This window comes from Electrona antarctica, assembly GCF_951216825.1.
Source record: "Electrona antarctica genome assembly, chromosome: 1".
Classification (NCBI taxonomy): Eukaryota; Metazoa; Chordata; class Actinopteri; order Myctophiformes; family Myctophidae; genus Electrona; species Electrona antarctica.
Genome location: NC_136806.1, coordinates 54305037 through 54330143, shown reverse-complemented (window position 1 = coordinate 54330143; position 25107 = coordinate 54305037). Strand labels below are relative to the sequence as shown.

Below are 25107 nucleotides of genomic sequence, written 5' to 3'. Positions count from 1 at the left end.
GCTTTAAACTTAACAAAACTTTTTTCCACTGGTGACTGAGTGAGGCATTGTTTTTCCAGATTGTCCATCCAAAAACAAAGCTCATCCACAGGACAAAGTATATATGGCTTAAAAGACCAATTCACCACTTATCTTCATATTATAAATGGTCCTCACTAATGTTCATGATAAAATTGCACAATTGTACTCTACTCAGTCTGTGTCTCATATAGGGCTGTGGGCAGTTCAGAAACGCGTCCACCAGTGACATCATCATTAGGCAGATTTCTTTTAAACAATCATTTTTAAAACAATATTTAGATTTGTATTATCGTGGCTTCCATTTTCGCTTTGCAACTTTTCAGGAATAGAAAGCCTGGGGTTTCTATTAGCTTGGATTCCCCATCGATGATGTCACTGGTGGACGGGTTTCTGAACTGCCCACAGCCCTCCCATGAGACTACAGACTGAGTAGAAAATAAATTGTGGCATTTTAGCATGATCATTTATTAGTGAGGTCCAATTATACATATGAAGATAGGTGGAAAGGTGGTGAAGTGGTCATTTAAGTGGTTAAACTGTTGGGACCTCAGAGCAGTGCCGGCCCTGAGCAATTTGGTGCCCTAGGCAGGATTTTTCATGATGCCCCCTTGAAAAATGACCATGGCCCCCTTGTGTTCTAAAGCACTGTGTTTTGTTTTTTTTGCTTGGTGGATGCCCCCCCCATCTGACAACCATCTGACAAAAAACTCAGTGGAAAGACAGGTAAACATTTGCCAGAAATAGCCAAACTACAAGCTTGTGTCGTGTTGTGAGCTTGTGCGTAGATCTATTTCTGGGCGAAAAGATTTGGTGTAGAAGGAAACGAGCAGATAAAGTACAGAGCTAACTCAGGCTCGTTTCAGTATAGAGAGTTTAAGTGGTTAAGACAGTAATTAAACATAAAGTCCAATGCAAAGGCAGGAGTGTGTGGTGTGATAGGCTATAGACCAGGGGTTCCCAAACTTTTTTGGCCCAGGTACCCCTTGGGGGGGAAGAACTTTTTCCAAGTACCCCCTCAACACCGATAAGCATATTTGCAATGTTACATTTAGATGCCATTGGAACTATTTGTATTAAAACTTTTCAATCAAAGTCACAACACATGTTCACAACATTTATTTAAGATGCTATCTTAGAATAGATGTAGACCAGGGGTCCTCAACTAGAAATGCTGAAGGTCCACTAATATTTTTTGAAAAAGACTAAGGTCCGGTCCCATGAGTGCGACGCGGGCCTTTGGCGCGCGGTCGCGCGCCGAAAAATGTGATTAATTAATTAATGAATTTGATCAATTAATTAATTAATTGTATTAATTAATTAATTAATTGTATTAATTAGGGGGGGACACTGGGGAGGCACTCAGGGGGACACTGGGGAGGCATTCAGGGGGACACTGGGGAGGCACTCAGGGGGACACTGGGGAGGCACTCAGGGGGACACTGGGGAGGCACTCAGGGGGACACTGGGGAGGTACCGGGGAGGCACTGGGCAGGCACTGGGCAGGCACTGGGGGGACACTGGGGAGGCACTGGGGAGGCACTGGGGGGACACTGGGGGGACACTGGGGAGGCACTGGGGGGACACTGGGGAGGTACTGGGCATTTTATATCACACACTGCATGATTCCATGGTCCACGACCGCGGTCCGGTCGTGGACGGCGGTCCGCCAGTTGAGGACCCCTGATGTAGACCTATTTGACAGTGCAGAAACATAATTGCCTTCCTTGATGCATCAATTAAGCGTCAACGACCATCAGCTGGTCACAGACACTCAGCCTCTGCAGCACTCTAACTGAAAGTGACTGCATGGAGTCTTTCATTTCTATCCAAAGGCCCTTGAATGATGGAATATGATTAAGGATTACTGTGATTATGGTAAACTCACATATCAATATCACACATTCCATAATTCACTGGCAAAAAAAAAACTGAATTATTTCGCCTGGCTATGCATTGCGGACCCCCAGGCAACAGAGAGAAAGAGATCGAAAGAGACAGAGGCCCTGACACATTTAATACTTAATTGGTACCGTCTGTAACTGAAATCATGCTGGTTTTGAATTGTTCAACTGTTTTCAGTCTAGGTTTACGATTGAGCAATAATAGAGATGGAGGAGATACTAAACGATTTCAAACCAAATGGCCGGACACTATCGTTAAATCTGAGTGACATTCAAAAGAGTAGACCCAAGTGACTGATGCGAACAAACACAAACGATAATTACAACAACAAAGAAAATGACAAATTCCTGCCTCTGTATTTCTGCAGGTCTTTTGAAGTCTGTCGGACTCGGGGAGATCTTAAAATGCCACAACACGAAACCATTACAGAGACAGAAACCTATTACAGGAGGCACTATATGCACATGCAGGCTCTTCCCAGAATCTCTGAAAACAGAGGAAACCATTTCCCTGGTGTCTTCCGCCTCATCCGTCAAACCCTAACCCCAAGGCTATAGTGGCTTAAAAGCCTGGATAATTGATGGCGCCTGGAGGTCACAAAGAGACAATATTTGTACCTATATTCCTGATGCTCGCCGCAGCTTGTTGAGAGAGACAGTAGAAGAGGAGGGGGAAGCCACTCTGGCTATACGTTGTGACATCACATAGCAATCATTTCACCTGCTCTTTTTGCACTAGCTGAGATTTAAATTATTCTGCTAGAGTCCCACACGCACGCACGCGCTCACGCACGCACATGCACACGCACACTCGCACACACACCTTCCTACGAACACCCCTCACAGAAGAGCAGCTAGGAACGATGAATGTAAACAAAGCGATGATGCCACACAGAGTAGACCAGTTGCTCCGTGTCTACCATCTCTGCATGATTCAGATGGAGGCATGATGCCAGGCTACAGTAGCAATTACATCATTCACCAGAGACTTTTTTCCAAGTGAATAGCGAGCCATTCAGTCGGAAAACATTGCTCTACAAGTGCACTTTACTTTTCATAATACTTATGTATATATTTCTTAAATCCCCTGTGGTTTTATTGCGTCTAATCTCTCGCTGTACCTCAGAAATTCCACCATCAGCCGAGAGAAATAGCGCAGCTTTAAGACGGGTGCGACAACATGGCGAACACGGTGGCACACTATATCTTTAGTGTCCAAGTTGTCTGTGAACATGCAAAACAAGGGATTATCATCTATTCTTGTTCAGTCCCTCTGAGTCTCAACACTGAGTCACTTGCTGAAGAGAGCTAAGCTTTAGACCGAATTAAATATTTATATGGCAGTGATTTGCTTTTTGTATTACTCAAAATACCGTTTTTTTAAACCACAAAATGTGTCACTTTCAGTTGCAACACTGCACTTCAAATGTGTGGCCATTGCATTTACTCTGGCGTTGTGAAGGCAGGTGCCATGAGCAGGAGATAGGCCTAGATACTCTTAGATGAAACAGTACAGAGCCGACAAGGGGCAACTAAGTATTAGTTAACTAAGGGGTTTAAGTGGTTAAAACCAGTGGTGGAAACTGGAAAATAACTAAGTACTTTTATTTAATTACTTTACTTAAGTAGGCCTATAATAAGTACAAGAACAATTTTGAGGTATTTGTACTTTACTTGAGTATGTACATTTCTCAGTACTTTTAGTTCTACTCCACTACATTTCAGAGGAAAATATTGTACATTTACTCCACTTAATTTATTTGATGGGGGAGATATGAGACTTTTAGTCGATCAGGCAGAGGCTCTGAGGCACTACTGCTACATGTGTGTGCGTGCACGACTGCACACGCACAATGGAGTTCAGCAAGGATGCACCACATGGCATGCCCTCCTCTCTCCCCCATCTCAGCAAGGATGCACCACATGGCATGCCCTCCTCTCTCCCCCATCTCCTCTCAGCCACCAAGCTCCCAAAATGTACCTGCTCAGTGCTCACACATGCACTGCTCAACCGCGTGTCCGTCCCTCATCCACCCCAGTTCCAGGTCTGCAATCCTCTCTCTCTCTCCCCCGCTGCTATTTAAGTAAACAGAGGATTTGCTCTGCCTCCCCTCTCTGCGCTGTCCGTCAGGCACGGCTCACACTGGTGTTAAAGCCCAGGAGAGCAGGCGAGGGAGACAGCTCGGTGCCGCTTTACGCTGCCGCGCTGACACCGATTCAGTGATGTAGGTTGGCTGGGAGAGGGCCAGCCAGGAGGGAAATAATTATTTTTCCCTGGGAGATGGCGGTGCGTGTGTGTGCACGGATGAAGGAGAGCTGGGAGATGGGCGGTGCATGTGTGTGCACGGATGAAGGAGAGCAGATACGTGCACACGTGCAGGTGCACAAGGATGTGTGTGTGTGCGTATGTGAGTCAAGTATTCTCAGCACTCAGAGGGTTAAGTTAAGACAGCTAAAAGCTTCATTGCCTTTCTGCAGAAAAAAAGTGTGTGGTGTGTGTGTGTGTGTGTGCGTGCGTGCGTGCGTGCGTGCGCGTGCGTGCGGTGGTGGCGAAAGGGTTTGTTCTCTCATTCCTCTTCACAACCATCTCCAGAGTGATGACCATTACTGGGCCTCCCGCTGACTGCTTGTCAAACCAACACTTGATGTTTTTTAAGGAGTGTCTGAAGTCTGGGTCCCATTTGGCAGGACGTCCAGCTCTGTCTTTTTCAGCGACAGACATCAAGAAGCGCTCAGGGTTTTCACAATGTGTTTATGAAGTATTGTACAGTGTGGTCACACATACAAGCAATGTGCTTCGGCGGCACCAAGTCACATTGCACAGACCTGTTATAATTATACCATTAACATTGCACAGCACGTCGTGTGTTCGAGTCCCGTTCATGACGACCTTTGCTGCAAGTCTCTCCCCTTCTCTCTCTCCCTCTTTACTGTCCATCTTCACTTGATGCTATCAATAAGCACAAAATAAAAAGACATCCTAATAGTCCGACAACATTAGTTTGACAACACCGCCGTTCCCGACATGCACTGCCGGTTACAACTGAACTAACCCATGATGCGGGTTAAAACTCACCCGTGGCTCCCGATTTGCACGGGAGGTTAAAACTAACCCGTGGCAGGTTAAAACGAACCCGTGGCTCCCGACATGCGTGGTAGTTTACAACTAACCTGTGGCTTCCTGTGAGGTTGTGTTTTGGGTAGGGTGTCGGACTCATGACTCTAGGACTGTTGGTACATCTGTCCAAATAACACGAACAAGGAGTAGTGCACAACAGCACTGGATACCAGCACTCATAGTTTAACCACTGCAGCATACTCCTTGCACAAACAAAGGTTTGGCTATAGTACACACTGTGTACGCTGAAACTAGGTTGAGTGCATTCATCCATTCATCCATTCATCCTCCAGACTTATTTGCCCGGTATGAAAACCGCAGAGGTTCTTCTCATACAGTTGGGTGCCACCGATATTGTCCCTTATCATTTGACCCATTTAGGCCCGACCTCAAAATTTAAAAAAATCCTTATAAATCCTCCAGTTTTCTGAAATAAATATTTTCACGATTTTTCAAAAATAGCAGACCTACAAGCTCGTAGCGCGCCACTTGGTGGCGCGCTATGAGCTTGTAGATCTGCTATTTTTCAATAGCTAAATTATAACATGTTTAAAACACCAAAAGGGGTTCCCGCCCAAAATGGGTTAACTGTCCTTTTGCGCAGATCACGCAAACCTCAGCAAAAAGACAATATCGATGGCCTCCAACTGTACCATGTCAAACCATGTGAGACGGTCATATTCTATCAATGGTAAAAGTAACATTTTATTGGAGAAATCTCACTTTAATCGCCTACAGAACAAAGCACATTATAGAGACCTTTCTCAGTAGGTTAGTCCAATTGTTCTTTTCAGACCCTCATGCTCACAAGGGGCATATGGTCTCTGCTCTATCTGGCTGAGCCACCAGGCACCCCAAAGTTTCTCCTAATCTTGATGAGAAAAGAACTCGGCAGCGCGTATAAGGCTAAGGGAGGCTCGTGTGGTGTAGCATTGTATTAGCGTCTCAGCCAGGGTTGATGCAGCTCTGAACATGTTTCTTCCGACTCGCAAACGTGAATTGCTGAGTGCATTCCAGCTTAGCTCAGTGCAGTGGGGGATCACGATCAGAGTTTCCAAAGACTTGTCATGAAAAGACATTCAAGGACATACGGACAATATGGCTGTCAATTTAAATCAATTCACATTCACTGTATTGTCTCATCACAAGTTTACATACGTGTGTAAAAGAGAGGATGACATTCTTTTTTTCTTTTTTTTTTAAAGATATTTTTTTTGCGGCTTACGCCTTTTATTGGTTTTTGAAGGGACAGACAGTAGGCTGACAGGAAACGGGAGAGAGATGGGGGAAGACATGCAGTAAAGGCCGTGTCGGGCTCGGGAGTCGAACCCGCGGCACACTGCGACTGGATTACCAGTCGGGTGCCCAGACGGTTACGCCACCACCTGGGCCAGGATGACATTCTTTAATTAAAAGAAGGCATTTTAAAGTCAGTAATGTGAGGAGGAGGAACTGCCTTATTTTCCACCTGCTGATTACGAAAAGCCTCTTAAATTATATGCACCCACCTTTATACAGTTGGTCCTCACTAATGCTCATTAAAATATGGTACCATTTTTGTCTATTCACTCTGTCTCAGGACGCCTTTGGACGCCTGCCCCTGGTGGCCGCGAGTGCCATTGGCGCCTTTAGACGCCTTTTTGAAAAAGAAAAAAAAAATGCACATGCACATTACATGCACAATAGAATTTAATTTTCTTTCTTTTATTTATAATGGGCTTCGGTGGCAACGAGGGCCAAAACTGGTGTTCACCAGGTGGCACTGAATGAGTTAAAATATGGTACCATTTTTGTCTATTCAATCTGTCTCAGAGGGCTGTGGACAGTTCAGAAACCCGCCTACCAGTGATATACAGGAAAATAAATTGGAAAATAACGGCATTACAGAGAAAGGCTCCTGCTACATACAATGCATAGTGCAAGCATCTGAGTGTCCTACACAAATAGCTGGGAGACTATTTGGTTTGGTAAAGTGCTGGATTTGAAGACGGGCCACGTCAGAATGCATTGTCCTGAAATTAATAATTTGTCGACTTTGTTGAACCGCAGGGAGGATAGTTGCTGCAGGAGAATTAATGCTTTGGCTTGTTTTGTGTCTTCTTAGAGATGCCTCAGGACAGAAAATTTAAGGCGCTCTGGCAGCAACTGACAGCCGACAGCGTGTTTTCCTGTTATCTCTCCCCTGTACAAAACATTTTACTGCCATTAACTGACAAAGAGCATGAATTATAAGAGGCAATTTAAAACGATTTGGTCTGTGCTCTTGGGAATAATTCCAACCTCCCTTCAATTGCCTCCGTCATCATGTTGAAATTCTAAACATGTCCTCTTCCTCGGTTAAACCTTTTAACCCCCATTTCCGCCATCAGGCTGCGGAACAATAATGATGGTGATTGTCTAGACCAGAACTAACCCACTGTGCCAAGCACCTCTTGTTGCCTTGGAAACAAACAGCCAGCCGAGAAGCCATGGGGTTTCATTTGGTGCGAGTCAGTGTAGATATACAGTTGGGTGCCACCGATATTGTCCCTTATCATTTGACCCATTTAGGCCTGACCTCAAAATTAAAAAAAATCCTTCTAAATCCTCCATATTTTCACGATTTTTTAAAAATAGCATACCTACAAGCTCGTAGCGCGCCACTCGGTGGCGCGCTACGAGCTTGTAGATCTGCTATTTTTCAATAGCTAAATTATAACATGTTTAAAACACCAAAAGGGGTTCCCGCCCAAAATGGGTTAACTGTCCTTTTGCGCAGATCACGCAAACCTCAGCAAAAAGAAAAGGACAATATCGATGGCCTCCAACTGTAGGATAGACAGGGCAGACAACCAAGCCTATGGGGGCTGACGTGCATGTTGCACGTGTGCGCGTGTGTGTCACTGTTAATTTCGTCGACTAAAACTATGACGAAAAATGTTAGTCGACTGCCTTTTTTTTTCCACTGACAAAAACTAAATAAAAACTATGATGACCAAAACTATAAGACTAAATTTCGTCAGCAAATAAAAACTAGACTGAAATGTTATGGAGGGGCTATAGTGGAGAAGAGATCCAGTAGAAAGTAAATTGGTGTTTGGTTGCGCTCGGGTGTTGCTGTGACGCGTTGCGAGCTTGTAGATCTGCTATTGTCAGCTTGCAACCAACTGTAAAATCTGCCAATACGACGCCATCAATGCCCGCCAAAATATTTTTTGTTGACACAATCAACTGTACATTTAGTCGAGAGCGTGACGGTTGCTGGGGTGTGGCCGGCGCTGGCTGGCTGCACCTGGCCTTCCCTGTTGGCCGGGTTTGGCTGAGGCTGTAGCTGGTGCTGTTTGCACCTCGGTGATGGCAGGGTGCCCCTCTGTGGATTCGTCTATAGCTGGAAGCCTGGATGGGAGGGGCAGTGACTTGGCCAATCACTGCTGACCTGCCAACTCTCTTCCAGGCCAAGGCTTTATCCATTAGAAATGGATTATAATTGCATCTTTGATGTATTTACAAACTAAACTTAGCATATTTAGTCGACTAGACTAAAAACAAACAAACAAAGACTATGCCCAAAACTACAGTGGTGCGTGTGCGTGGCTGCGTACGTGAGTGACATCGGAGTTCGGCAAAGATGCACCAGACACATGCCCTCCTCTCTCCCCATTCAGTCACAAAACTCCCCCAACAACCATTAAAAAAAATTAAAATGTCTGTCTGTCTGTCTGTCTGTCTCTGTCTGTCTGTCTGTCTGGTGTCTAGTAACAGTGTAATTTAAATGCAGTGCCGATATGCTTTGCCTCCGGAAGTGATGTATGCCGTGTTCTCCAAAACCACTCACTATAGCAATACACTCACCAAATGTAGTAAAGTCGCCGGATGAACAGTTCCGAAGATATGCGAGGGACAGACAGACTATAGACATACAGAGATTCCTGGACTTTACTTTATAGTACAGTAGATAGATCACCATAGAAAATGCTGCACAGACTCAAAGTTTTTTTTAGGCCCCCCCATTTCTCATGATATACAGGAAGGATATAAAAATAAAAATAAATAAATGTGATGCAGAGACAGTAAATGTGCCCTCCCCAGAGCCATTTGTCAAGCGCTCAACCCTGCTGCGAGTGCTGAAATGTATAGCTTTTTCCTCCCGCCGTCACCTAAATATGTTGTTTTATTTTGGAGGAGTCAGGCTAAATAGAGAACAGCACTCTTTTTTGGAGAGATGTACTCACAACGCTGGCAAAGTAGTTCACACTCTTCATGCTTCATTTAACCAGACATCTATATTTCAGTGCCCTCGCGAAAACAATGACTTACAAACAAAACAAGACAATGTTGCTCAGAAACACTTTTTGTGATTTAATCAATTCATGCTATGGCCTGAGGTATCAGTCTTTGCATAGCTGGCCTTGATTTTGTGATGGAAAAACACTCGGTTAATATTTCATTGACTTCCAGCCAGGCATAACTTGCATGAGTGTTTAAATGTATTGAGTAGCATTTCATAAAATTGGTGCACTAGAAGAAAGAAAAAAGTAAATGGGTGAATAGAAAGAATGTAATATTAATATTGTCAATGCATCTTGCATAGAAAGGGACAAAATCATGAATATAATACCAGTCCTTTTTCACTTGACTATGGAAAGAGAAATTGGACATTGATGGTATGTCCACATACACGTACTGTACCGGTGTACCCTGTCACAACTCACTACCTTCAACAGCAGATCCAACACAGACATAGATTCACATCAGTCTTCATTCAAGAGCCAGAAACAGCCACTGAACATGATATATTGCCACAATGCCACCCAGTTACTGTGGGCTTAATATGACAATATAACAGCCCGAAATCACAATCGCATTAGTGAAACAATATGAAAATAGAGCACCAGCTTGAATCACATTACTACACAGCAGCAGCTCAGCAAAAAAATAAAAACACAATGTTCCTATGCTGAATGAACATGTCACACAACATATACTGTAGATCAGTCATCAATGTGGAATTAATGGCTGTTGTGTCAAAGCCCAAAACCTCTGACGGCTTGAAAGTAAAAGGAAAAATAGCAAACTCACACATAATTGAAGTGACAAAGAGCCAAATCAAACTGACCACCTTCAACAGCAGCATACACACTATAGATTAATACAAATCAGCATTCAATTCCAGAGCCACAAACAATCACTGAACATGTTTCATTGCCACTGTGTGTGTGTGTGTGTGTGTGTGTGTGTGTGTGTGTGTGTGTGTGTGTGCTTTTAGCAGCCATTATGACACGCACGCACGCACGCACGCACGCACGCACGTGTCATAATGGCTGCTAAAAACTCAGCTTCCCATTATGCATGTGTGTGTGTGTGTGTGTGTGTGTGTGTGTGTGTGTGTGTGTGTGTGTGGTAATGGCTTCCCATCATGCACCTGTGCACAGTGTGAAGCTCAACAGCACCACTTTGTCCGCTGTTGGTAGTCTAAACAGACAGACACACATTGCTGTGCATTGGAGTGGCTGCACCACTAAAAATAAATAAAAAAATCATCTCATGGCTGCACACAGACAGCATACAACTTGAACACAAGCAGCAGCAGCAAAGAAAAACGTTCCTACCACGAGCCGTTGACTTCATCAGTTGTGTAAGTGACACGGTTGAACTCTGGAACTCATCATAGAGAGGTGAGCCCACCTCTAGTTCATCCTCAGACCAGCCCTCCAGCAGCGTCTCCAGTTATCTCCATCCTCCATAACGTTTGCCAGTACTGTCCTCCCCTGCTCCTGGTGTCATCTGGGGGTCATCACCTTGGCTCTTTGACTCATGTGCATGGCTCCTATAGCCCAGAGTATAGGTTGGAAGGGACACCATAAGTAAGCCTTGAGAAAGAAAGAGAGAAAGAAAGAAAGAAAGAAAGAAAGAGAGAGAAGAAAGAAAGAAAGAGAAAGAAACTTTCAACCACAGAGTTACTTTAAATAGGATGCATCAACAATGTACTCAACATTATGTGTATATTGAGATTAGTATATTAGGATTTAGGAATTCATTAATTCATTGGCCCCTGTTATTGCTGCTTGCAGCTATATTATGTATTATGTTATTTTTTACATTTTATCATTTAATAATCGGGGTGGGCGAAGTAGTAAAGTAGCTTGTTGTGTCATATAGGCTATATGCTGGATATGCTTTTTCTAGATCTGGCTTATGGGAAAGAAAAATATATGTTGGGACGGAGTATAAGGACTGACCGACATCCTTATCCCCATCATACCAGTCCTCTGTTCCTCAAAACCATATAAGCACTGCGTACAGTGTTTCTCATTGAGTCGTCTCAGACACGGACTCTGTTCTCATCCTGAGTCGTCCATGCATGTAGCGTGAAAAATGAAACATTTTCTCAAATTCTAAACTCAAACATAAATCACTAATGACATATTGAAGAGGACAATGCTTGTTTTGCCATAAAGTACCAATTCTCTCTCACACACACACACACACACACACACACACACACACACACACACACACACACACACACACACACACACACACACACACACACACACACACACACACACACACACACACACACACACACACACACACACACACACACACACACACACACACACACACACACACACACACACACACACACTTTTTTTTTTTAAACTAATTTGAATCCAATCTCACCTTTGCCATATGATTCCCAGTGCACACCAGTCAAGTGTAACTGGGGTAATGCATATAACCATCCATTTTTGCATGGTGGAAATTTCCACCACATGGGGAAACAATGAGAGGATGCTTTGAGCATGAAAATGTAATCTTTAGGTAGGCCTACTTGGACATGACACAGCCTATGCGGGATTCATCAATTAATATTGAGACTATATCTTATCTTGTTACCATGGTGATCCCGGTTATAAATTAATCATACGCACTTGTTATTGACATTGTTATTTCTTGCATGCCTGGCCCAACTCAAAATACATGAGAAGCCAAGGTCTTCTCACTTCAACATGCACGTTCTCTGTGCTGGTGCATAAAAGTCAGGTCTGAACATCACGAAAGACAACGCTACTATACTAACAAATAGACTGCAATGTAGAAATACTAGTCTGTTACAAGTGGAAGTCCGGCATTCAGAATGAACTTGAGTAAAAGTACAAAAGTATTGGCATCAAAATATACATGGTACTCATTATGCAGAATGTTTTATTTCATAAGTTAAGAGCTAGTATAGAGTCAATTCTAAGGTATGGTATCACCAGTTGGTTTGGAACCAGTTGGTTTGGAAACCTAACTGTAAACCTAACTGTAAAATACAAATCTGAGATCCTTAGATTAGCCAAAATGGCAGGGAAGATCATGGGTATGTCTACACCTCCGATCACCCCCCAGGTCATCTTTGAGCAGGCCACCGTTGGACAGGTTAAGAAAATTGTGTCTGACCCCTCCCATGTACAATACCCTGAGTATCGGCTAATGCCATCAGGTAGGAGGTACGAGGTCCATGCGTGCAAATATAAAGCATTCCTTTGTCCCTCTGTCAATCACACACAGAGTCCTTGCAGAGGGCAGACAGGGTAGGGGTCGAAGGTTATGAGGTGATGTTCTTCCTCTTTTGCACTAGGTATGTCGGTGTGTGGTTTTTTAATGTTGTACGGGTCACTGTGTGCCTTTGTTGTTTTGTATTGTGTATTGTTTTGTATCGTATTGTATTGTATCTGTATCTGTATGCTGCAGGGCGGGTCCTTGGGGTCCAAGACAAATTTCTCCCTCGGGAGACAAAATAAAGAAACCTTGAACCTTGAAGTTTTCAAATGTATAAAATGTATAAATATCTTTTAAACGTTGTGAGCTAGTAACTAAAGTTTTCAAATAATTGTAGTGGGGTAAAAAGTACAATATTTGCCTCTGAGATGTACGGGAGTGAAAGTACAAGCATTGAAAATAGGAAATACTCCAATATAATAAGTAAAAGCACCTCAAAATTGTACTTTAGTAAAGTACTTGAGTAAATGCACTTTACACCACTGGCTACATGCTACGTTAGGACAATGTGAGGTGATAACCTTAATCTTCTGGGGCTATCATAGCCTGGATCCAGCCCAAAGACCCCGCCCACTCTCTGAGTGGACTGCTTCAAGAAAGCTACAGTCTGATAATCAGGCTAGGGCTATCAGTCATTTTCATCAACACATTATAGTGGCTACAATATACAATATAGCCCCTGCATTTCCTTTGATAACAGAAACCGGAGATAAGATATCTCTGAAGTGGAAACCTCCTATGTCCAAAACTGTTATTTTTTGGGATTCAAATTCAAAAGTATCAAAACTAAGTAACAGATCCACAAGCTTGCAGATCTGTTACTTTTTTGATACTTGTGTGATGCACTGACGCTGTAGTCTGATCAAGTAGGGCGTTCATTTACAAAAATAAAAATCACACCTGTGTGAACTGAGTGGTGCAACTACACATTTATTGTTATAGTTGCTGTACATTAGAACCAGGAAAGCATCTGTGTCATAAGTACTCGCCGCATGACGTAAAGCAAAGCAAAGCAAAGTTACTATATTTACCCAGGGTATCTGGGCTAAGCTCAAGAACTTGTTTCCAGCCAGGCCCTGCTCATAGAACATTTCATGGTAGTGGTTCAATGCCTTGCTCAAGGGCACTTCAGCGGTGGTAATTTTAACGTGTCGGACCGCTGATTCGAACTGGCGACCTTCCGGTATCAAGACCGCTCCGCAATCCGTTCGGCCACCGCTGCCACAATACTAACACATGCTAACCATAGCAACCATGCTCACCCGTACAGGCACAAACACACACGGGTACTAACAAAGCCAGTTGTTGGAGTGGTTTGCACCACTCAAAAATAAAATATGTGAGGTTTCCATCCGACTGCAGCGACGATATATCTCTGCACATGTGATGTCATTTGTTTTCTACAAAGCAAAAGGAGCAAAGACGATAAAAAATAAATTGTGTTCCGGGTTGGATTATCCACCCAGAGAGGTTTTGGTAGTATAACCTCAAATCCAGCACACTTCTACACTCAATACTCTCTAGGTAACAGCGGAGCATCTCAAGACAACATGATTAATTCATCAAACAAAACCTCATACAAAGAAAGATAAATAAAACATGTTACAGCGCCAGTGGGATTCTTTTCTTCTAACCTTATCCAGAGTATACGAGCCCTTTTTGCGACTGGTCAGTATCTGGTTAAAAACAACATTAATCGGGATTGTTTGAACTTTACCTAGTGATATTTTGGGTGTGGTTGCCCTATAGTAATTGAAAAAGGAATGGATGTCCGCACACTGAGTTGTAGCTCCCAGGAAGATTTTTTTATATTGTTACAACGCTTCGACCTCTGTGGGTCTTCGTCAGGTATGATACCTACCTCATACCTGACGAAGACCGAAATGTTGAAACGTTGTAACAATATATATATATATATATATATATATATATATATATATATTCCTGTCGGATCCTGCCCTATAGTAATTACCCTAATTTATAATTTATTTATTTGTCTATAAATGCACCATGTTTCTGATCGTCTGTCTGTATATGTGTGTACGGTTGTAATCCACGTACGGTAATCAAATTCGACACACGTGGTCCACACCCCCACAGGGAGTGCAGTGCCCGGTGTCAAGTCGGTCGGACCCTTAGGGCCCCTGCCCATAAAATGGGCACAGACAGATGGGACACGCGTACAACAGGTATTGCATAGCCGCCGGGTGGGGCATGGATCTCCAACTTCCATAGTTACCGACTCGTGCTCTAACGCCAGGGCACCGCGGTCTAGTTCGGTTTAAGCTTTTTAGGGTCTCTGTCATCATCATCATCATCATAGTCTACTTATGCAAGACTCAAAGCTTGAAATTGTCAGTGCAACCACACTTGCAATTTCCCAGAATTGCGTCCTTCTAGTTTGTCTTGTTTTCCCAGAGTTTTGCCAGTACAAAACACATAATCCACCAAAATAAATCATGTTTTTCCTTCTCAATTGTATATCTTTGAATATACCATACGTGCATGATTTGTTATTTATTTCAATATATTGAAGCCAATTACTTCCATGCTGGGCTGGCCCATATACGTCTCTAGAGCTATTGCATTCAAACAAGAATTGAAGAATTTCAGCATGGCAAACAATAAGGGTACAAGACATTCAGTTGTGCCAACTCTGTTACACCATCTCAAAGCATGTCTAACTGGAAGCTTGTTTTGGGAGATAAGAAAAGAGCTGAGTTGCATTTCACAGTATATATTTCTTGAATAGATGTTTTTACACATTTTCATTTTCCTCCACGTACACATTCATAAAGAACTGGATGCAGCTGCACATGAATTGTAAGAAGTGACATTGAACCTCTCCAATTAGTGACTTTATTCTGACTTTATGTAGGCTATAATGGAGAAAAGAAAGTTGTGCACTATCCAGCCTATATGGTCCAAGTAGAAACATGTAAAATTACCTGCAGACATTACTGAAGCCATAAGCAAGCAAACAAGTAAATTAAGGTCACCCTGGGCCTTAGTCAGCAAATCTGGGTTGTTGAGAACATTGAGTGTCATTGCCACTGGGCAGAAAGACTGTCCTCAGCTACCTATTCACTTCCATCTGAGCAAACACTATGAAATAATATCTGTTGTTAACATAATTCATGTATGAATGTGTTGCTTCCCATTACTTCCACTAAACAGTGAAGTAGCACCTCTCATTTTATCCGTCATTGGAATTGGTTGTCGAGGTATGAGCAAATATGTGCGAGAAGGCTTTGAAAATAGGAATAATAAGTTGCCACCCAACCTTATGTTATGACGCAAATCACATAAATATGAACTGCCACACAAAGCTATAGGAGACACAAAACAGACAGTCACAATATCCTTCAGTAACTATCCGACATGCAGTACATATACTGAGCTGGTGGAAATAGATTAACTGTAAACATACATCTTTGTCTGTTATTGATTTTGCGATAGACTTTGTTTACAAGATATGCAACACCACGCAGCAAGCAATACACAGTCCCATCTCATTATTAGATTGGCATCATCGGCTCCTCAAAGGTAGGATTAGTCATGAACGACACACAGTAATAACAGCCAGAACCAAGGTCATGCATTGTGTACTTCTTTAAGGACTACAAGCTGAACCAAGTATTGATTATGCTATTAAAATGGATTTTCTCAAAATATACTGGACTCTCCATCGTCGGGGCCGTGTCTTTCTCTGCTGGGGTAACTGGCCCTGAGATCAGTACTAATAATATTTTAGATGTAATCACCATGAAACCATTATTGAGCCTATTTTCACATGGGCAATTTAGTGAAATTATAATTATATACATAACTTCTAGGGTAGAAATGTGACGAGTGGTTGATAACAGTGGCTGGGAGCCATTTCAGGTTCTCTGTAGCAGCAGAAAAATGAATTCACTCTATAAGCCCACAATACTGAAATATCTAACATAAATCTTCTCTATCATAAAATCCACAAATCTCTGAGTGGGTGAGTGAGTCACTGAGCGAAGTGAGTGAGCGACTGACTGACTTTTTATTTTATCATAAAAGATTTCGTAAAAGAAATACAAGTTCCAACACAAGGTTTTGATGACACCACAGGGAGGCCAGAGCACAGTGCAGACTGCAGAGTGATCTAAATCTCTCCATGGAAGAGCACCTCCAACCTTCAAACGTGCTAGTTACTGTACATTGTTTTAATGTACTCCACCATACAGATTGATTATAATACATTTGTATTCATTAAAAAAAACCACTAAATGTATTGAAACGGTCGTTTAGATGTGACATCTGATGGCATGGCCACACCTATCCCCATTGATCAATACAACAATGTGCCTCCTTGACATGAAGCCACGGCCCTAGCAGCGTTCTTTTTCATTTCCTACCTATCCAGTTCATAAAAAAAGTTGCCGGCATAAGTCAGCCATGACAATCTCTTCAATTATATGACACACTGGTGAAGAAAAGAACATGATGGATTGGTGACAAAGCTCTGGGGTGGGTAGAAGCAGCCAGATAGGGCTGCCCATCTGTCAGAAATCCCCATTAACCACCACAGCACAGACAGGAGAGCACCCCACTTTCATGTAATCCATCCAAACAAAACAGGAGTATCTATCACAGTGGTAAGCGAGATCCGATCCCCCTCCCTTTACAGCGAGAAAACTAGATCTGTATCTGAGACGGTGTATACGGTGTAGTTTAGGGCCATCCATCTGGAGGTTGTGAGTCAAATTGAAATCTGACATTTAAGGCCTTATGACGGCACCTTTGAACACTGGTACCAATATGAACTATAGGCAAGTGACAAATTGTTGATGGGCGCTAGCCCCTCCAGCGTCGGGCTTTCAGAAATTACGTCAGGTGGCCGCCAAAACAAGACCCCACACCCAAGTCTATGGACTTTTGTTTGTTTTAAGCAATGAAGTCATGTGGCAGCCACAGTTGGCGCCTCTCACTTCACATGAGTGTGATTATGGCAAATTTGGCCCGGGAGTTGACTTCATTCAGAAACCGTCTACCTACAAAGGACAATCTGTGTTATAATTACGATAAATATACTGTAGGTTGCTGACAGCCGAGAGTCAAGTTTAGACGTGTGCTCATACAAACCGATGTCCAAACATTGTCCATTGAGTTGATAGTAAATCATATTGATCCGTCACTGGTCCGGTCTGTCAATTCAGCATAAACAGTCAAACGAATACAGACAACTGGCCATCCTGAACAGTCAAAAAAAACTGTTTGGGCCCAGGCGGTTAGCTCAACCGCCTGGGCACCTAGGCTGCTGAGCCAGCCTGACGGCGTGCCACCCGATCTCGATGGTCTTTGCCCCGTGTCAAAACACCCATCTCTCGCCCCATTTCCTGTCAGTCTACTATCAATAAGGCAGAAAGGGCCAAAAGAGTATCTAAAAAAAGTAAACAAAACAAAAAAAGTGCCTATGCCACTGGCAACACATACCTGCACTGATTGCAGCCCTTGTGTGCGTAAGTACCTTGGCAACCTTGGCCTTGACCACAAACCAAACAGAAAAGATATGGATCTTACATAAGCTATTCTATGCACGATGTTTCATCTGTGACTGAAGTGATGGGCGGGGGGTGTTACATGTTATGGTTTAAATGGAATATCCTTGTCTTGGTTCCGGAGTTACCTGTCAGCAAGAAATCAGTTTGTAATGTGGAATAACATCTCCTCATCCATGATTTCCTGTGGTGTGCCCCAGGGGTCAATACTTGGTCCCCTATTATTTCTCATTTATATAAACGACCTATATTTGACTTCTCCCAAAGCTTTTTTTATTTTACTTGTGGATGACTCCAACATCTTCTTATCTGGAAAAGATAAACAGAGCCTAATAGTTACTGGAAATGAACCAGGAGTTGAGCAAGATCGACACCTGGTTCAAGGCAAATAAGTTATCACATATCACTCATCTGTAATAAAGTAAGTAAGAATATTGGAGTAATTCGAAGAATACGCCACCTTGTGACAAGAAAAATCCTGATTAATTTATATTATACTATGATTTATCCATATATCTCATATTGTAATATTGTATGGGCTAGTAATTTCAAATCTAATCTTAATGCTATTTTTCTGTTACAAAAACGTTTTATCAAAATTATTACTTTTTCTAGCAGACTCACCAGTTCCACTCCTCTGTTTAAGTGTCTGAAAATTCTTCCCATCTTTGACTTAAATAACTTTCAAATATGCATTTTTTTTTATACCAATCCATTCACAAAGCACTCCCAGCTTGTTTTCAAAATGTTTTCTTCAGGACTACATCTGCCCAATTCACCATCAAGTACAGAGGACCTCATTTTTGGAACAAATTACCGCCTCACATCAGAGACTGTACTAGCATGAAACAATTACAGCAGTTCCTATTATCAAGCTTGGGCAACACGCCCTAGTCACCCTGCTCTTTATTTATCATTATTAATTACATGTTCCTATTAAGCTTGGGCAACATGACCTAGTCACCCTGATCTTTATTATAATTATTAATGTTACTACCCGTTTCATTTCTTGTTATTGTTAGTTACTATTATTATTATGTATTTTCATTATGTTTTAATTTTATTATAACTAGTTTAAGCTCACTTGGCAGCTTTAAGGAAGGCCACTCGATAAGCCCCTCTGGGTTTTGTTTGGCCCTTCCGGCACATTTTCTTTTCTGATTTTTTAATTTTATTTTCATACAAATGTATTTCATCCCATTTGACATTTCCTTTGTTTTTCTTTTAATGTACACATGTGCAAATAAACTAAACTAAAACTAAACTAAACATGATGTGTCTTGGTTACCCCTGGCAGTAGGCATCATGTTAATAACTAGAATATATTTTTAAATAATAACTTAACTACAACTGAAAATACAATGTGAAACCTAAATTAATATTTACAGAGTCGTGACTATGGCAACACTACTGTGGTGATCCTGATCGTGTCTGAATGTGTCAGCAATATCCCACTGTGTGAATGAATGACAGGCTTATAGTTACTGGCAATCAAATATTATGCAATTGCACCTCTTCCCATGCATGGACAGCCACAGGTACGCGGAGCGTCGTAGTCCCGCCCCCGACGAGTGGCCCGGAAGACAATTTCCAATTCATTTTTCCCATGGTCGTTTCATAAAGACCTGTAAGCCTCGGTCAAAGCCAACTCGGATCGTGACAACTCATGACAACAAACATTTTTTTGGGCCGAACTAATAATTAGAAAGAAAAAAGGGCAGGGTAAAATACTTTTGTTTTTCTACACGTGTCACGTGACCATGGATGCGCTTCCTTGTTTACATCGTTTAATATAAATACGGTTTACATTTTAGAACGCGCTCGGCACGCGCGAACTGTGGGCGCATTTCGATCTAATTGGACCAAAATCGAAGTCAATCATCCGAGGGGCGAAGACTTCAGGAAAATATATACACATCGTCCCTTCTTCTCTGAACAGAACATGAGTATTATTATCACATATGCTACATGACACTGTCTGTGTCTGTGACTCTGTGAGCGTCGGACAGTTTGCTTTAAAATGTGTACAGTCGTATTTGTGTTGTTTGTCATTGTACTACTGAGTCCTGTGACTGAAGCGTTGGACAATGGTCTGGCGTTGAACCCCACCATGGGCTGGCTGCACTGGGAGAGATTCATGTGTAATACAGACTGTGACACGGATCCCAGTAATTGTATCAGGTAAGAGCTAGGTAACACGTTATGTTTACTCAAGAAAGGTAGAAAGAAAGGTTTGCACTTTACCAAAAGACAAAGCCAGTATAGGCCTATGGGTGCGAAAAGCCACCATTGATTGAAGTCCACAAATAACAGAGAAAAGGCTTGCACAATGTCACTGCAGTGCTGACAGAAGGAAGTTGATGTTCTTTAGTGGAAAAGGTGACAGTGGGGGAAAAAGTGACACAAGCAGTGGCAGTTTGGATCCTCAAACCATCAACACTGAATGGAGGTTGCCCATGTTGGCTATAAGTAGGCGGTCAGCCTATTAGAGGTAACCATTACCAATGACAATGGAGCTGATCGATGGAACAGGGTGTCATCAATCAGCCACTGATTGGTTGACACTGTCTACCTTTGTGTGCAAAGAAAGATGCATAGGCTTATTAGGCTACATTGAAAAGTGCCTATTCAGTAATCATACACCTTGCCATTCAAAAATAAATAAAAGTGTGATATGTGTTACTTTCTATTTGTGGAGCATGCAATCCTCCCATTGTCGATTGTAAATGACGCTCCCCCCTCCCTCTCTGTCATCCCTCTCTCATCCAACTGCCCACCACCATGCCTGACACCTGTCTGCCCCCACCCCTCTCTGTCTCTCTCATCCAACTGCCCACCACCATGCCTGACACCTGTCTGCCCCCCCCCCCCGCCCCCCACCTCTCTCTCTCTCTCTCATATCCAACTTCCCACCACCATTCCTGACCCCTGTCTTCTGTGTGCTGGCAGTGAGCGTTTGTACATGCAGATGGCAGATGTGATGGTGAAGGAGGGCTGGAGGGAAGCTGGGTACGAGTACGTGTGCATTGATGACTGCTGGCCCTCACAACAACGCGACGCACAGGGGCACCTGCAAGCCGACCCCAAGAGGTTCCCAGGGGGAATCAAGCAACTTGCGGACTATGTGAGTGTTCGCACATAACTATAACAATCCACATACACAAAATGTACTGCTATTCTATTTCTAACCCCATAGATATCAGGAAAGATATCAGCGTTTGTAGGTTGTGTATTGAATGACTGCCTGAATACTTTATTAAGACAGAAAATGTAGCATGAGGTACTGTGCATTTGGGCTAAAATGATAGCACAAAAAGATATAGGGGAGATATAGGGGACTTTTCTTTCTCCATTGTGGGCCTACCTATGACCTCTAAATCACTGAAAAAAGGGTTAGATCATTTAGATGGTCACAATATGAATGTGTAATTTAGGTCTTTTGCATAATTCAGTAAAAATGGGATCTCATCAATCCCCTAGCTTCAGTTAAGGAAGTTATTTAGAATTTAGATCACTGGTTCTCAATGTTGGGTCCAGGGCTCCTTGAGGGGGTTACAGCTAAATTACGTAAATGTAGGTGTTTCGGTTCCATTTGTACACTCTTAGTTAAATGAACACTGAGGATGTTTGTGTAGGTTTGGGTCTGAGGGATTAAAAAGAAAAAATCTTGAAATTGCAAAGGTTGATTTAGGAAAATATGAGTTCAGAAAGAAAAATGATTCCGTCTAACCTTCCTCTTTGACTTCACCAAAATCCGTTTGGGAATCCAACACATGCCCCAATATGTTTCCATTGTTCATAGTCCAAGCACAAACGCGTTGACCTGTGTAACATCACCATCTACTGGTAGTGATGCATTACTGCATGCATAACCTCAGGTATTTTGTGACGTTTCAATTACAGATCTTTAGTTTGGTGTACTGAAGACTCTGCTTTTAGAATGCATTAATGTTAAGTGAATGTGCTGTATTTTAGGTTCATTCTAAAGGTCTGAAGCTGGGCATCTATGCAGATATAGGGACACATACTTGTGCTGGATACCCTGGCAGTCTGGGCTACTATGAGACAGATGCTCAGACCTTCGCTGACTGGGGAGTGGACCTGCTCAAATTTGATGGATGCTATATGAAGTGGACCCTACTGGAAGAAGGTGAGTATGAGTGCTGATTGAAAATCCAAATTCAGTCTATTATTTTACACTTTAGTTTTAACTGCAGCTAAGAGCTAAGTCACAAATAGGAGTCAAAGTTGCACTTTTTGAAGTTGAATTCCTATTGTCCCAAATAATCAGCATTCATTTCAACATTTAGTAATTTGTGGGCCAATCCAGTCCTAAGCCACTAAATAGTATTTGGAAACATTGGCAAAAGTGAAAGAATATGTTTGTGAAGAAGAGCCATTGGCATTCATTGTGACAATAGAAACACAGAACATGTGTGAAAACGCTGTCTGTGTATTCTCAATGTATTCTATGACCCTATTTCTCATTCTCAGAACTTGACAATAGACACCCAGTGTCTTCGAACATATAATCATATAATAGTCTCCTCTAATTCAAGCCTTATTTTAACACCTTTTGATTTCTTCTCATCAAGGCTATGTGAACATGTCAAAAGCACTGAACAAAACAGGACGAAGTATCCTGTACTCTTGTGAATGGCCATTGTATGAGTGGCCCTTCCATCAGGTATGTTACTAGAAAACATTTATGTATTATGTATGCTTTCAATCTAGTTAATGGATAAATATTATAATATGCACCCAAGCTATTATAACCGTTCATTATGCCTCCAGCCCAACTACACCGCTATCCGTGAGACTTGTAACCACTGGCGTAACTTTGCGGATGTGTATGACTCCTGGAGCAGCATCAAGTCGATCATGGACTGGACTGCCTCTCACCAGAGCATAATAGCACCGTCAGCTGGGCCCGGGGGCTGGAACGACCCCGATATGGTAGTGTCCTGAAGCACACCTCTTCACTGTAAACTTCAGAAAAATCCCTCAGTACTACATTGAACTTAGAGTCCATCCTCCACTTTTATGACCTGTACGAAAATCTAATTGTAACGTTATAAAATGAGACAACTTGGAGAACATTAACATTATGGGAGGCAGGTTTAACAGATACTGGCTGGCAAATTCTCAGTGCCATACTACACATCTTATTCTTCTAGAAATATCAGTGATTTGTCTTCAATGCGACAACAGCATACATTTAATTGAAGTGATGCTTAAACATTGTGCAATACATGTATTGCACAATGTTTTATTACTTGCACAGAGCTATGTAACCCCAAGATTTGGCACAGTCTTAACAGGAAGTCAGTACAATAGAGCGTCGCAGTCCCGCCCCTTACCATGGACCAGGAAATGATTCTCCGTTCATTTTCCTCAGACATTTCAGAAAGTATTTATTTAAAGACGTTTACGCCGCGGACAAAGCCAGCTCGAGTCGTGACAAATCATAATTTTTGGGGCCGAAAAAATAATTAGAAGGAAGAAAAAACGGCAGGTTACAACACTTTTTTTGTTTTTCTTCTTTGTAATTATTTGTTTGGTCCAAAATATTGTTTGTGTTGTCACGACTCGAGTTGGCTTTGTCCGTGGCGTAACAGTCTTTAAATAAATACTTTCTGAAATGTCTATGGGAAAAATGCATTGGGATTCATTTCCTGGTCCATGGTAGGGGGAGGGACTGCGATGCTCTATTGGGATCTGTCGTCTTTAATCCCACAAGTTAACTTTGCAACATGGCTAAATTCTGTCTTCCAGTTGGTGATTGGAAACTTTGGCTTGAGCCATGCCCAACAGGAATCTCAGATGGCATTGTGGGCCATCATGGCTGCCCCTCTGCTAATGTCCAATGACTTGAGGGACATCTGCCCACGCTCCAAAGAGCTGCTACAAAACAGACACATCATAGCCATCAGCCAGGACCCACTGGGAAAGCAGGGATACCGTACTTTAAAGGTAGGTTAAAGCATGCACCCCAATGTAAAACAGTAATGCACACAGATCTAATCAGCATTTAATGCGTTTGAGATACCTGATGCAAACCTCACTCATCTGCCAACTAGATGAGGTAAGTGATAAAATATGTAATGCTTGACTATCTGCAGGTTAATAGTTTTGCGGTATGGGAGAGGCCTTTGTCCAAGAGCAGACTGGCAGTAGCGGTGTTGAACATGCAAGAGATTGGTGGCCCACGAGGATTGCCTGTGGGCACCGTGCCTGGTTGGAAGATCTGCGACCCCCAGTGCAATGTCACTCTGATCCTGCCTCAATACAAGGAGCTGGGGATTCAGGCTCTCCACAGCAAGCTGGTGATAGCAGTCAACCCTTCAGGCACAGCGCTGTTCACAGTCACCCCCAGCAGCAGCTTCGAGGCTCATCAGCATATGGACTGGCATGACACATACATTACAGACAAGCGCACTGTTCTGTAGGTGGTAATGCACTTCAGCTGCCCGATTCCAGCTCTGCTGTCTTAACCCATTTAGACAATTCTACAAATGTCTTCTACATCCTGAGTTCTGAAAAACCCTGTGTTTACAGTATTTCTCAAACATTTTCACGTCAAGGACCCCCAAAAACTATGTAATTGGCCACTGACCCCCATCTGAAAATATGTAGTTCCAGGGACCTCCCCAGAAGCAAAGGTTTGCTCTGACAGAATATATATATATATATACACAAAGATTTCCACCACACTTTCAATTTTTCAAAAATCACAGAGTGCCGCGCTATGAGCTTGTAGATCTGCTATTTTTCAATAGCTAAAGTATAACAAAATGCTTAAGACCAAAATGGGTTCCCGTCCAGAATGGGTTAAAGGGGTCACTTATTGTGTGGGTATGATTTTGTACCATTTCTGATTAGGTGTTCTTTTTTTTTAAGTTTATTGCTTGGATTTTAAAGGGAAACTGTACCGTTAATGTATGCACTGATACATGCAACAACTCTAATAAAGTTCTGTTTATTGTACCCTGTGTTGAACTGAATACAT

At 42.5% G+C, this 25107-nt stretch overlaps 1 protein-coding gene and 1 long non-coding RNA gene across 2 annotated transcripts in view; one reads left to right on the top strand and one right to left on the bottom strand.

Annotated features, from left to right (window-relative positions):
* The window catches only part of LOC306924175, a 58090-nt gene extending 37567 nt beyond the window's left edge, over positions 1-20523 (bottom strand). The window contains exons 1-2 of the long non-coding RNA XR_013790137.1: positions 20343-20523; positions 10629-10889 (exon numbers count right to left, since the gene is read on the bottom strand). This is a non-coding gene — a long non-coding RNA (uncharacterized lncRNA). The remainder of the gene's footprint in view (positions 1-10628; positions 10890-20342) is intronic.
* On the top strand, positions 19811-25085 carry gla (galactosidase, alpha). The gene is made up of 7 exons (XM_079502483.1): positions 19811-20279; positions 21048-21222; positions 22074-22248; positions 22694-22785; positions 22893-23054; positions 23874-24071; positions 24221-25085. Exons 1-7 carry the CDS (start codon positions 20119-20121, stop codon positions 24545-24547), a joined length of 1290 nt encoding a protein of 429 aa, XP_079358609.1. The 5' UTR covers positions 19811-20118; the 3' UTR covers positions 24548-25085.
* Positions 25086-25107: the final 22 nt, after the last annotated feature.

What these genes read in the sequence shown, in the direction of transcription:
- gla (XM_079502483.1), top strand. Translation starts at nt 20,119, where the DNA reads ATGTGTACAGTCGTATTTGTGTTGTTTGTCATTGTACTACTGAGTCCT. An exon ending in GATCCCAGTAATTGTATCAG is followed by an intron (nt 20,280 to 21,047) that starts GTAAGAGCTAGG and finishes GTGTGCTGGCAG; the next exon opens with TGAGCGTTTGTACATGCAGA. An exon ending in ATGAGTGGCCCTTCCATCAG is followed by an intron (nt 22,786 to 22,892) that starts GTATGTTACTAG and finishes TTATGCCTCCAG; the next exon opens with CCCAACTACACCGCTATCCG.